General features: G+C 40.6%; 1 protein-coding gene across 4 annotated transcripts in view; it reads left to right on the forward strand.

The window, feature by feature from the left end:
• The window catches only part of LOC134911569 (uncharacterized), a 301968-nt gene that overhangs the window by 81067 nt on the left and 205205 nt on the right, over positions 1–15696 (forward strand). For all 4 annotated transcript variants that reach the window (XM_063919709.1, XM_063919706.1, XM_063919707.1 and 1 more), the window contains exon 2: positions 3636–3781. In XM_063919709.1, coding sequence (XP_063775779.1) covers positions 3636–3781 — 146 coding nt within the window. The remainder of the gene's footprint in view (positions 1–3635; positions 3782–15696) is intronic.

A 15696-nucleotide genomic window follows, 5' to 3' on the forward strand; every position in this document is an offset into this window, starting at 1 on the left:
GCCAGCCTGAGTCAGGTCATTCCCCTCATCAGGCTTTTGCAGAAGAAGCTGGAGGCATTGAAGAAGGAGCTAAAAGGGAGCGATTCCGCTAGGCATGTGGGACTTGTGGATGCAGCCCTTAATTCGCTTAACAAGGATTCACGGGTGGTCAATCTGTTGAAATCAGAGCACTACATTTTGGCCACCGTGCTCGATCCTAGATTTAAAGCCTACTTTGGATCTCTCTTTCCGGCAGACACAGGTCTGCTGGGGTTGAAAGACCTGCTGGTGACAAAATTGTCAAGTCAAGCGGAACGCGACCTGTCAACATCTCCTCCTTCACATTCTCCCGCAACTGGGGGTGCGAGGAAAAGGCTCAGAATTCCGAGCCCACCCGCTGGCGGTGATGCAGGGCAGTCTGGAGCGACTGCTGATGCTGACATCTGGTCCGGACTGAAGGACCTGACAACGATTACGGACATGTCGTCTACTGTCACTGCATATGATTCTCTCAACATTGATAGAATGGTGGAGGATTATATGAGTGACCGCATCCAAGTAGGCACGTCACACAGTCCGTACTTATACTGGCAGGAAAAAGAGGCAATTTGGAGGCCCTTGCACAAACTGGCTTTATTCTACCTAAGTTGCCCTCCCACAAGTGTGTACTCCGAAAGAGTGTTTAGTGCCGCCGCTCACCTTGTCAGCAATCGGCGTACGAGGTTACATCCAGAAAATGTGGAGAAGATGATGTTCATTAAAATGAATTATAATCAATTCCTCCGCGGAGACATTGACCAGCAGCAATTGCCTCCACAAAGTACACAGGGAGCTGAGGTGGTGGATTCCAGTGGGGACGAATTGATAATCTGTGAGGAGGGGGATGTACACGGTGATATATCGGAGGGTGAAGATGAGGTGGACATCTTGCCTCTGTAGAGCCAGTTTGTGCAAGGAGAGATTAATTGCTTCTTTTTTGGGGGGGGTCCAAACCAACCCGTCATATCAGTCACAGTCGTGTGGCAGACCCTGTCACTGAAATGATGGGTTGGTTAAAGTGTGCATGTCCTGTTTTGTTTACACAACATAAGGGTGGGTGGGAGGGCCCAAGGACAATTCCATCTTGCACCTCTTTTTTCTTTTCTTTTTCTTTGCATCATGTGCTGATTGGGGAGGGTTTTTTGGAAGGGACATCCTGCGTGACACTGCAGTGCCACTCCTAGATGGGCCCGGTGTTTGTGTCGGCCACTAGGGTCGCTAATCTTACTCACACAGTCAGCTACCTCATTGCGCCTCTTTTTTTCTTTGCGTCATGTGCTGTTTGGGGAGGGTTTTTTGGAAGGGACATCCTGCGTGACACTGCAGTGCCACTCCTAGATGGGCCCGGTGTTTGTGTCGGCCACTAGGGTCGCTAATCTTACTCACACAGTCAGCTACCTCATTGCGCCTCTTTTTTTCTTTGCGTCATGTGCTGTTTGGGGAGGGTTTTTTGGAAGGGACATCCTGCGTGACACTGCAGTGCCACTCCTAGATGGGCCCGGTGTTTGTGTCGGCCACTAGGGTCGCTAATCTTACTCACACAGCTACCTCATTGCGCCTCTTTTTTTCTTTGCGTCATGTGCTGTTTGGGGAGGGTTTTTTGGAAGGGCCATCCTGCGTGACACTGCAGTGCCACTCCTAGATGGGCCCGGTGTTTGTGTCGGCCACTAGGGTCGCTAATCTTACTCACACAGCTACCTCATTGCGCCTCTTTTTTTCTTTGCGTCATGTGCTGTTTGGGGAGGGTTTTTTGGAAGGGCCATCCTGCGTGACACTGCAGTGCCACTCCTAGATGGGCCCGGTGTTTGTGTCGGCCACTAGGGTCGCTAATCTTACTCACACAGCTACCTCATTGCGCCTCTTTTTTTCTTTGCGTCATGTGCTGTTTGGGGAGGGTTTTTTGGAAGGGCCATCCTGCGTGACACTGCAGTGCCACTCCTAGATGGGCCCGGTGTTTGTGTCGGCCACTAGGGTCGCTTATCTTACTCACACAGCGACCTTGGTGCAAATTTTAGGACTAAAAATAATATTGTGAGGTGTGAGGTATTCAGAATAGACTGAAAATGAGTGTAAATTATGGTTTTTGAGGTTAATAATACTTTGGGATCAAAATGACCCCCAAATTCTATGATTTAAGCTGTTTTTTAGTGTTTTTTGAAAAAAACACCCGAATCCAAAACACACCCGAATCCGACAAAAAAAATTCGGTGAGGTTTTGCCAAAACGCGGTCGAACCCAAAACACGGCCGCGGAACCGAACCCAAAACCAAAACACAAAACCCGAAAAATTTCAGGCGCTCATCTCTAATATATAGTCATGTGTGTGTGTGTGTGTGTGTGTGTGTGTATATATATATATATATATATATATATATATATATATATATATATATTAATTGATATTTAGTAATCAAGAACACAGTGGCTGCTTAATTATTAGTTAAGCCATAATTGACTTTGCCGTATAGAGGCAAAATTTAGAAGAACTGTGTGATTCTTCTCCATTTACTGATGATCACTGAGTTGTTTCTCATTTAAAAAGCCAATATATAGCCTTTCTAGTGAACATTCTGGGAATTGCCTCCATTTTTAATTTTAGGTAAACAGGTTTCTATAATACTATATACTCTACTTGATCATTCAGTATTGGGAAACTCAAGCGTGATGTCAGCCACAGAATAATGAGCCTCCTTTAGCAAAGGGCTTACTAGAAAATAATTGCTTTTATTATATGTAAGGGACCATAGTTGAATTATCTGAGAAACATTTTGCATTGAATAGATACTGAAATGAAATGCTTTTATGGACAGTATTGAATAGTTTTCAAGGATAAGCGAGATACAAGTACTGATGTTAGAACAGGATGAATAACTAAAGAATGTGGTCAGTTTCAACAAAGAAGTTTGTTCTCAAGGACTGTTTTAAAGGTTTGAAAAGATAAATGAAAGAATTGTTTTGGAAGTATACAGTGAGAAAAAATTGGGAAATGGAGGTGAAAATGTGACATCTTAATATGGGACATTAAAATTACTGTATCTACTGCTGGGTAGCAGTGCATGTGTGGAGGACTATGGGGGGTATCCAATTAGCCCTGATGCCATTTCGGACAATCAAAATGTCTGAATATCATGATTAATGACCGATAGTCATTATCGTGATATCCAATCGGACCCGTGATCGTGCAAAAACAAATGGGATCGTGGATAAATTCCCAATCCCATGTGTTATCCTGGTTTAGGCAGACAATTTATAGTGGAATATGCTTCAGGTGCCTGAGGTACCCAAAGCATAATCCCTGTTAAATGCCGACACAGGGGTGAGGAAGCTAATTGGATAGCTCCCAGCAATACAATAACCTGCGGTCATTGACTGTGGGTAATTGAATAACCCCCTTTATCTAGAAAAGAAGGTAAAAGGCTGCAATAATCAAGACAAAAGTTGATGATTTTATGTATTTTAGTGACATACATTTGGGACTGCTGATTATGTATAATTTCTTTCACTTTATTAGGTAGGTTGTGGTGGACACAAACAAATTGTCTCTGCTCATTTTGTTAATACATTCATCTTTTCACAGAAACACTGTACTTCTATAATGAATGGTTTGTGTTTTATAGGAAGATAAGAAAAAGGTGTCTGGATAAAAAATGCTTGAAACTGCAAACTGGTGAATGGTTTGAAGACTTAAAGGCACATCGCTTTTTGGATTTTTCCAGTGCAGCAGATCTCCTAAAGTGTGTTTTTAAACAGAACACCCATTCTGGTAGGTGACGCATCATTTTTTATTCATTTTCCTATGGTATTCTGAGCAAGATTTTATTTGGACATGCTGTGGTAAATATCAATCTTAAAATGCAATAAGATAAATTAAAAATTGTTTAGCATATCTAAAACCCATCCCTCCCCCCCCCCCCCCTCTCTTCTTAACCCCAACCAGACCTATGGGGCTGCTACAGACTTTATTAAGGCTCTGCTAGTTCTGTAATACATAATTACTTTGCAATCTTAAAACAACTAGTGGTGAAGGTAAACTAGTTATTGCAAAGCAGCTTATATCAGGGGCATAATTACCAGTGGTGTAGCCAGTGCATTGCACTAGTGCCCACTGCAATGAAAGGACCCACAGCCAGTGCCGTTAGCAGTACTAATAAGGAGTCTGAGTGACTCATTGTAGAATTCAGGCCGACAACTCACTGTCAGCCTGCAATTATCAGAGCCTAGCACAGACGTCGAAATCCATTTGGTGTGCTGTATAATGTGCAGCCTAAGATCCACCCCTTCAGTTCCTCCTCTTCAGTATGATGTACTATTTTACTCAGTGTAGACACTGCATACTGGTCATCTCCTATGACTAAGCAAATGCGAAACGATCGTTAGGAGATCGGACGCACTTACTATGTGTCCTTTTAATATTTAGCCTAGCCACTGTTCAAATTCATGTTGCCTGTCTAGTAAGGGTGCTCTTATAGTTAAGTGTTTGTGCCTTATAATAGGAGCTGTTGCCACCGTGGGTGCAACTGCATGCACACCACACTAAAGACGGCCCCTACTGAGAATACTAAGCCACGCGGATGGTCTCATACAGGAGATCAGCGGTCAGCGGCTTCCCGCTGATACACGCGGCGTGAGAGAGCTGAGGGCATTGCCGATTTAGGGCTTCATATTGTTAGATTCAAGTGTGGTGGCCCCGCAAATAACTGTCACATAGAGTGCAAGCGGCATTACATTGAGGGGATAAATTACGGTCCCAGTCATATTGTGGGTATATTTAGTGTATTGTGTGGGCAGCATAAGTGCACTGCGTTACCACATACAGGAACAAAGGAAAATGTATGTGCTAAATACAATATTAAACACTGTCCCATTATAAACAAAAGCTGTATGACAAATGTGATATAAATAAACCTACAATACACTACATATACGTGTACAATTGGTGCTGAAGATGTGAATTAGAAATATGGGTGACTGCTATGTAGAACTGAGCACCTTTATTACATTATAAAAGAAATAACTTTTCTATTATTCACAATAAACAAAAGCTGTATGGTCATGCACTATAAAAATCTTATAATATATCATATGTATGTGCAATTGATGTGGATACATGAATGAATATGGTTCATTGCCATACAGAATAGAGCACCTTCAATATTAGTGATACACACACATAAAATGTAGAGAGAATAAGCCCCAATTGTCCGTGGATTATCCCTTGTTAGACAGGACTAAGGGGAGTTTAAGATAAGGATAGAATCAATACACACACAAGTCATCATATAGATATCTACTTGGGACAGTAGCACAGGGACATTAATCCCCTTAGCAGTAATCAATATATTTATATATTTATATAAGGCACTTTGATAAATGATATGGCCCACCACTTAAGCATTGATAACAGAGTGTATTATAGTCAGTGATGCGCATACGGGAAAAACGGAGTTAAACTATAATAGTGGTGGTATAATTTAATTACACCTGGGAGCTGTTTACTCCCAGATACAAATGTATCATTACAAGACATCTGGCAACTAATATTGTTACAAATATTGAAACACTGTTAAGATACTAGAGATAGTGAAGTAATACATAACTACAGTGGCTGAGCTTTTTAATTCACTTTATTCAATTTTTCACAATTTCACAATTTAATTCACATGCACTATATTTCGCTAATGTTTTAAAGATTATAATAAAGGTTATATTTTAGAATCTGTGGTCATCTATCATAACAGATATTTGACTTTAAGAAATTATATCAGTCCGAGTGTGCCCACCACAGGGAATCTTTTTTTATATTAATATGAAATTAATATATCCTGAGTGTGCAGATACTAAGTTTCAGCTGCTATGCAGAGAATGAATGGCCAAGTCCACTGGCTTTATGGAGTTCCTTTCTGGGCTCCTCTGTGCTGTAGCTTGCTTTATTCTGTCCAACTACTCTATACCTACAAAGTGTATCTTGCCTGTGAGTAGTGCCAGACACTCACGGGTTACCTGGTAGCTAGGCTGCTCTTTTGATCATAATGAGCGCTATAATGTAGTAGAATGCACTCTATGCTACTGGCACTGGGTTTCACGGAGCTACAAAAATGGCAGTCTCTACTCTTTATTAGGGCTCCAGCTACAGTGTGTGTAGAGGGTGCATGAACAAAGTTCCTGCTTACTTTTACAGACCTTTCCTGCAGTCTGTGATAAGTTCCTCTCCCTGATGCCAAAGTCCTCATGCAGCCACCTCAATGGTTCTCCTCCCGTGGATCTCACCAATGCATATGCACTATGTGAGCTCCCGCAGTGTCATTTGTCACATTGTCAGATTGGACATACATGATTTTTAGTCTGACAAAGTCATTTGCAGTTGCGGATTTCCTGATTGAAGGGATATCATAGCAACCCTAGACTGTGTAGTCCATATTTTGGGAAGATTGTTTGATGTAACTTGTTGAATACTTGCATTTTTCTGTGGTTTAGACATTTGGACGTTAGGAACTCCCTCTGATTCCTAATGAATGTCTGTTGGAGGTCCTCTTCCACTGGGATTATGTGGGAGATTTGAGATGTTATATACCTAAATTAATGATACCAGTAGATTTTGTATTTCCCATTTAACTTTTTAAGTCTGGAAGATTAGTCCAGAGGCTCTTGTATGTAATCCTGGGTATTTCTGATGCTTGATTCTCAGGGGTCTATGTACAGTACTAAAGCCTTGAGGAGAGATAAAGTAGATGGAGATAGATTACCAACCAACCAACTCCTGTCATTTTTCAAACATGGCCACAGATTTATTAAGCCTTGGAGAGTGATAAATTGCATGGTGATAAAGTACCAACCAGTCTGCTCCTAACTGTCCTTTTTCAGACACAGGCTGTAACATGACAGGAGCTGCTTGGTTGGTACTTTATCACCATGCAATTTATCTCTCTCTGAGACTTGATAAATATGAGCCTAAGTCTCAGGTTGCCGACGTACTCCTGACCAGGGTCACGGAGCTGAGACCCGGGAAATTGCTGGGTTGATAGACCTGGGAATTTCCCGGGTCTCAGTGGAAAAAGGGTATAACATTATAAATAAAGTTCAGTACAGTGCTGTATAAGTCAAATCCTTGATTCAGAATACAATGAATCTCAATTAAATGAAATACTTCTCATATTGTATTAATTTTATTACAAAGATTTAAATTTGTATAGCTGTATACATAAAATCCACTAAAAGTACAGGTACTTGTATATAGGTGTTCAGTGTCCCTGTCAAGAGTGGAGCACCATTGCTCAAAGGTTAAATGATACAGCAGGGCCAGACTAACAATGGGGCAGATGGAGCTACAGCTCCAGGCCCCAGATCAAAATAGGCCCATCACCATGGCAGCATGATGATGATGATGAACTGTCCAGCTGGCCACATGAATGCCATATATAATGAGAATTAAAATCATATTTCTAAGTTACTCACAAAGTGATGCTGTTATTCTACTTTTACATATTTTGGGAGACATTAGGGCTTATAGTGTAGAGTGTACATGCCCATATGTCTTTGGTCCCACCTACACCGCATTAGCCACACCTCCTAAATATCTCATAACAGGACCTTGATCATTTTCAGCCCTAGGCCCATGTGGACCTTAATTCGGCGCTGGGATACAGACTGACTGCTTGAATAGTAACCTTAATTTTCACATATTTGATACACTGGTGGGGGTGTCACCCTTTCTAATTGAGCTGCACTTTTATTAAGCATGTAAATGTGTTTTGTTCTTGCACTGTGCAAGGTATGCAAACCCTGATAAAAAAATTCTGATTAAACATTGTACATACTAAGAAAAAAATGATCTGCATTATATTAGTAATATGTTCTCTCTGTGCAATTATCCTGTATACTTAGTTTGCATGTTTTTAGGTTGGGTGGTTTATTTGCATGTTGTTACAGGTTGAGTACCCAAATCCAAATATTCCGTTATACAGACTTTTTTGAGTGAGTGTGAGATAGTGAAACCTTTGTTCTTTGATGGCTCAATGTGCACAAACTTTGTTTAATAATCAAAGTTATTAAAAATATTGCATTAAATGACCTTCATGGAATCAAGGGGTTTGCGTGGAGCGCACAGTATGTGTATCTTGTTCAAGGGGGCTGCTGGTATCTGGAGAGTTGTCCAGACTCTAAGGCTAGTGTTATCGTACAGGTTTTCGATACCTGCGCTCACCCTCTATTTGGTGTTTGTATGTGAGAAATGATGTATCTCTATGATCTGTAAATACCTTTTATAAGTCACAATGCTTAGTATAACAGAAGGTACAATAATTCATATATAATTGATGATATTGTGATTACACATAAATGCCCTTATTTGCAAATAGTAACATGCATATTGTGTGAACATCCGATGTATAGGGAAATTAAACACAAGATGAAATAAATTATGGTATTGCCGCTTGATGAATATCCTAAAAAAAAAAAAGTTTTGTGAGAAAAGGAGTATCTTTGTTCCAGATATATAGGAGTCAGTCTTTATCTGAAGGGATTTCCTTTCCCCTCAGTGTGAGTCTAAACAGTGTGCCCAGAGGCGGTTCTTTTGTCAATAATTGATCGTAGGTGGAGGTCGTGTTCTGGGAGGCCGGCGTCCCGGCCTGCCAGGTGCAACTTACCCTCATGATGTGATGTTTAGTTCTCTTTGTTCACTCTGTGGTGAGTGATGATGTGGCCACTTGCGCTGTTTCCGCTGTATCCATCCCCGGTGGTGCTCCTCAGCAGACAGGGCTGGAAGCCTTCCTGGCTCTGCTGCTAGGCTGCCGGGTCCCGCCGGAAGCCGCACTGAACAACCGGAAGTTGCGTTGCCACAACGCTCTGCTTCTTCCTATGTCCTGTGCGGTCTCAACGGCCGCTCCACTCGCCGGCCGGCGAGGAGTCTTGTGGATGTAGTTTGCGGTGATGTGCTGGCAAGCTTGAGGTGTCTGCATGGATCTGTTTCCAACGAGTTTCGGCCGCAACTGGCCTTCTTCAAGGATTCAGAGTGCTGTCCCATGGGGTTCTTTTATTGGTGTTTCTGACCAATCGGATGCAGTGGGTGTGGTTCCAAATGGGTGATTGATGTTGTGGTGGGTGTGGTTCCAAATGGGTGATTGATGTTTCCATGGAAATGCTTCACTTAGTGCATCTGTTCATTTCAAACAGTAGTGTGCCAGACTTTTTTACTTTTATGGTATGGTGTTTGACGACAACGTGTATGTCCCATATATAGATAGTGGGTTCTTGGTCATATGTATCAACATACATGAATAGTAGTTCTACGGTTAAGTAGAGATATCATTTTCTACAAACATATCACATTTGCATATGTATTCATGTCTATGTATCAGTGGATATGGGTGTCTGGTTTTTCAGTGTCCGATAGTGTGCTCCAACCTGTAATAATTATTTGACTAGTATGCTGTTGTTAAAGTCAATGTTGAGACCTTTCGGTGCCATGGTTTTGAGATTAAAGATCCATTTTAATTCGTTCCTATCCAATATTTTATTGAAATCCCCACCTCTCCAATTTCTGAGTGGTTTCTCTATTGCTATGAAGAACAAAGTGGTGGGATTTGCCCCATGTACTTCTTTGTAATGTTTTGATACGCTGTGGTTCTCATATCCAATTTTGATGTTTCTTATATGTTCATATATCCTATTTTTTAATGGTCTGATGGTTCTGCCTATATATTCTAGCCCACACGGGCATCTCAGTAGGTATATCACCCCCTTACTTTCACATGAGACTTCATGTTTGATTTTGAATGACTCATTTATCGTGGAGGAGTGGAATTCCTCTATTCTCTTTGTGGTGGTCTTGTGTGTGATCTTGCAGCCTGAGCATTTGCCACAATAGTGAAAGCCCGTATGGTGTTCTGTGTATGGTAACGTAGTTTGTCCCTTTGCTGATAATTTGAGATGGTTCCTTACCAATTTCTGCTTAATGTCAGGGGCTTTCCTGTAGACTATGTGTGGTCTGTCATCCAAGATTTTATTAAGGTCCTCATCTTTCCTTAGTATACTCCAATGTGTTTGCAATGTCTTCTCTATTTGTTTGGCTGCTCTGTTATATTGGGTTATGAAGTAGGTCCTCTCTCCTGGGGAATTCCGTGGTTTAGTTTTGTCCTGTAATAGTGTCTGTCTGTCTAAGTGTAATGTTTCTGTAAATGCTTTGTCTACCAGTTCGGGGGCGTATTTCTTTTCCAAGAATTGGTCCCCCAGCTGTTTCCCTTGTGTCTTAAAATCACCCACATCTGAGCAATTTCTCCTAATTCTCATGAATTGCCCCTTAGGTATGTTTCCATTTCTGGATTTGGAGATCTTCATTAAAGACAATTCATTACAGACAAAAACATTCAGGAAGGATGTGGATGTCAACCGTTACATCCTAGCAACCAGTGGACACCACAACACATGGCTTCAAAATATACCTAAGGGGCAATTCATGAGAATTAGGAGAAATTGCTCAGATGTGGGTGATTTCAAGACACAGGGGAAACAGCTGGGAGACCAATTCTTGGAAAATAAATACGCCTCCGAACTGGTAGACAAAGCATTTGCAGAAACATTACACTTAGACAGACAAACACTGCTACAGGACAAAACTAAACCACGGAATTCCCCAGGAGAGAGGACCTACTTCAAAACCCAATATAACAGAGCAGCCAAACAAATAGAGAAGACATTGCAAACACATTGGAGTATACTAAGGAAAGATGAGGACCTTAATAAAATCTTGGATGACAGACCACACATAGTCTACAGGAAAGCCCCTGACATTAAGCAGAAATTGGTAAGGAACCATCTCAAATTATCAGCAAAGGGACAAACTACGTTACCATACACAGAACACCATACGGGCTTTCACTATTGTGGCAAATGCTCAGGCTGCAAGATCACACACAAGACCACCACAAAGAGAATAGAGGAATTCCACTCCTCCACGATAAATGAGTCATTCAAAATCAAACATGAAGTCTCATGTGAAAGTAAGGGGGTGATATACCTACTGAGATGCCCGTGTGGGCTAGAATATATAGGCAGAACCATCAGACCATTAAAAAATAGGATATATGAACATCTAAGAAACATCAAAATTGGATATGCGAACCACAGCATATCAAAACATTACAAAGAAGTACATGGGGCAAATCACACCACTTTGTTCTTCATAGCAATAGAGAAACCACTCAGAAATTGGAAAGGTGGGGATTTCAATAAAATATTGGATAGGAACGAATTAAAATGGATCTTTAATCTCAAAACCATGGCACCGAAAGGTCTCAACACTGACTTTAACAACAGCATACTAGTCAAATAATTATTACAGGTTGGAGCACACTATCGGAAACTGGAAAACCAGACACCCATATCCACTGATACATAGACATGAATACATATGCAAATGTGATATGTTTGTAGAAAATGATATCTCTACTTAACCGTAGAACTACTATTCATGTATGTTGATACATATGACCAAGAAACCACTATCTATATATGGGACATACACGTTGTCGTCAAACACCATACCATAAAAGTAAAAAAGTCTGGCACACTAGTGTTTGAAATGAACAGATGCACTAAATGAAGCATTTCCATGGAAACATCAATCACCCATTTGGAACCACACCCACCACAACATCAATCACCCATTTGGAACCACACCCACCGCATCCGATTGGTCAGAAATACCAATAAAAGAACCCCATGGGACAGCACTCTGAATCCTTGAAGAAGGCCAGTTGCGGCCGAAACGCGTTGGAAACAGATCCATGCAGACACCTCAAGCTTGCCAGCACATCACCGCAAACTACATCCACAAGACTCCTCGCCGGCCGGCGAGTGGAGCGGCCGTTGAGACCGAACAGGACATAGGAAGAAGCGGAGCATTTCGGCAACGCAACTTCCGGTTGTTCAGTGCGGCTTCCGGCGGGACCCGGCAGCCTAGCAGCAGAGCCAGGAAGGCTTCCAGCCCTGTCTGCTGAGGAGCACCACCGGGGATGGATACAGCAGAAACAGCGCAAGTGGCCACATCATCACTCACCACAGAGTGAACAAAGAGAACTAAACATCACATTGTGAGGGTAAGTTGCACCTGGCAGGCCGGGACGCCGGCCTCCCAGAACACGACCTCCACCTACGATCAATTATTGACAAAAGAACCGCCTCTGGGCACACTGTTTAGACTCACACTGAGGGGAAAGGAAATCCCTTCAGATAAAGACTGACTCCTATATATCTGGAACAAAGATACTCCTTTTCTCACAAAACTTTTTTTTTAAATGACCTTCAGGCTGTGTGCATAAGGTGTATATGTAACATAAATGCATTCTGTGCTTAGATTTAGGTCCCATCACCATAATATCTCATTATGGTATGCAATTATTCCAAAATACGGAAACATCCGATATCCAAAATTCCTCTGGTCCCAAGCAGTTTGGATAAGGGATGCTCAACCTGTATATCCTTTCCAAGGCTCATTGATAAGAAGCTGTTTGATAATTGTTAATGCATTGTAATGATTCAGTGAATACTACATTTATCTTTTATACACAAATTAGTTTATTGTAGTAAATGGATTTCAAGTTTGTATCCATTACCATTGAAAATGCTCTTAATTTTTTTATTTTTTTATTTTATTTCTTCATTGATCTTTATTGTGCAATATCTTCTCTAGCCTAATTATTTCTAATTCAGAATTAGTAATGTTTACAGTCAATTGGAAAGTATTATATCAAGTTTTCCTTGGTCTGCATTTGTGAAGGCTGCATTCTAAGGATGTCATTCCAAGGATGCAGAGTTAGAACCGGAATTGAAATCCCATCTCTCCTTTCTTCACAGATAAAAACCATCTTCATGTTTATATATATATATATATATATATATATATATATATATATATAATTATTATTTTGTTTTATTTATAAGGCGCCAAAAGTGTTTTGCAGCGCTGTACATACGGCACACATTAGAACAATATAGGGTACACAAAAGTTAACATTACAATAATTGAAAAACTAATACCGAGCACAGGTAACAATTAATTCTCAGTACACAATACAGCTGAGATGTAAGGATGCCTGCCACTACCACATAAGTAGATTATGCGCCAATGTGCACAGAATCTATTCACATTGAAGGTAGATCTTGGGGGAAGCCCAGCACCTCTGTAGGTGCTGGGCATGCCCCCATCAATGATACCGATGGCTGGGGCACAAACCCATTAGTGATGTCGAGAGGGCCAGACCGTGCCTCCTCATCCTTTTTGTGCACATGTGCATACTACCCCAGCATACCTGTGCCCTGCAAAATTCCTAGGGGGAACACTAGGATCTATATAAGGTATTACTCCCCCTCCCCCCCAACTGTGTCCTCACTCATGTCTATTTTTGTCACATTGGTTGTTATGTTACGATGTACATCATGGGTTCAGAGACAGTCTTGTACAGAGGCCCAGTCGCACTCAATAATGGCTAGATGTGACATGACTGCACTCTTGAGGAAGGGAGACATTAAGCTTGTTACTATTTTTAGTTTTTTTGTTAACCATAGTTTATGTAGTGCTGTCACCATTGTTTTAATACTGCTGTTTCCTGCCTTTCTATTTTTTCTTCTTCTTCCCCGACCACAAGAATGTTATTCTCCTGTTAATTGCACACCTTGTCAAATGTAACCTATGCAGTGCACCCCATATGGCTGCCTCAGGTAGTTCTTTCTTGGGCAGGGTACAAACCAATTGGATCTATACATTCAGTGCTGATTATACTACACGTGTTTTAGTCACCCATATACAGTATGTCTTTGTTTCTTTTATGGATTTTTCTCAAAGATTATTTGTAACCTTTGCAGTGAACCCAAGATGGCTGCATCACCTGGTACACCATTGGATTGGATGAAACATATTTGGAACAGACAGTTATATAAGGGTTCTGCTTCTAACTTTAGTACACTGCAACTCCTTCATTTTGTTATCACTTCTAGGCATTGTTTATCCATCCAGGGTAACCTGTGTAGGCTTATCAACACTTGATAAATATAGGGTGATTCAAAATTTGCAGTACACCCTTTTGTTTCAAAAACTGTGCAGAAAATGGGAAAAGTGACTTAGATTCAAGATGGACAATTTCAAGATGGCGCCCATGTTCGGTACATACCCTAAAAGATAGCCCACCTCACCCAAACCTTACTGGAGTATTCAGTTTTCCCATTTCCTGCACAGTTTTTGAAACAAAAGGGCGTACTGCAACTTATGAATCACCATGTAGATCTCTAGAACATAACTTACAGTATATGGTTTGCAGGTTAGATCTACATCAGAAAACCGCATAAATGATTTTAGTCAAAACATTTATATCAATGCTTTTAATTACTTTACAAATTAATGACTTCTCCACCAAACATGCAGAGAATGAGAAACATGTCAAGGACATAGGAATATTATGTTTTATAGAACCGCATAATACAAGTTGTTCTGAACTTTGCACCTTTATACATTGCAGACTTTGTGTTGCAAGAAAAAGTAATGGACATTATGTTAAACAGATCCTCCTAACAGCTGTATAATTAGATGCCTAAAACAGCTGAGAGGATCTATTTTAGAGATGTTTTATCTTCAAAATTGGTCTTCTAAAACATGGCACACTATACAACATCTTCATGCTCCATTTAGAATATTGATGACGTTGAATAGATTACTAAGTAACCTATGGATGCTATAGATTGCTACTCATCTTACTAACATAATGTGACCATACCTATGACCTGTTGAAACTGAAATTCTTGATGCTGATTAATATCCTTCTGTTTTAGTACAGTGTGAAGCTTTGATATAAGCTTGACAAATAATTATCATCTAGATTTCATAAAAGTACTGTATGTGCATATTCCTGGGTCAATTGCCGGTACAGTGTTAGCTTTTATTTTGTATTATTTGGTTTATATGTTGGTTTTTAATATACGTGGTTAGTTTTCTTCTAAATGAAAAGATAAAAACAGATAAATTAAGCTGTTCTGCAAATTATATGTGCACAGTATTTACAGTATATAAAAAACAGTAATGAATTAACCAGTTCCAGTTAATCTACGTTCGCACAATTTTTTGCAATATTTTTTTATTTGACAAATCACTTAGCAAATAGAGATCAAAATAAGCAGGTTAAAATAAACCTTGGAACACCACACTATTGTATTATTATCCCTCTGCTTTATGATTGGAGTCCATTATTTATTATTTATGTGCACCGGACATTTTTCGGGTTTTGTGTTTTGGTTTTGGATTCGGTTCCGCGGCCGTGTTTTGGATTCGGACGCGTTTTGGCAAAACCTCACCGAAATTTTTTTGTCGGATTCGGGTGTGTTTTGGATTCGGGTGTTTTTTTCATAAAACCCTAAAAAACAGCTTAAATCAGAATTTGGGGGTCATTTTGATCCCATAGTATTATTAACCTCAATTACCATAATTTCCACTCATTTCCAGTCTATTCTGAACACCTCACAATATTATTTTTAGTCCTACAATCTGCACCGAGGTCGCTGGATGGCTAAGCTAAGCGACACAAGTGGCCGACACAAACACCTGGCCCATCTAGGAGTGGCATTGCAGTGTCAGGCAGGATGGCACTTCAAAAAAATTGTCCCCAAACAGCACATGATGCAAAGAAAAAAAGAGGC

The sequence above is a fragment of the Pseudophryne corroboree genome, chromosome 4 (genome assembly GCF_028390025.1).
Source record: "Pseudophryne corroboree isolate aPseCor3 chromosome 4, aPseCor3.hap2, whole genome shotgun sequence".
Classification (NCBI taxonomy): Eukaryota; Metazoa; Chordata; class Amphibia; order Anura; family Myobatrachidae; genus Pseudophryne; species Pseudophryne corroboree.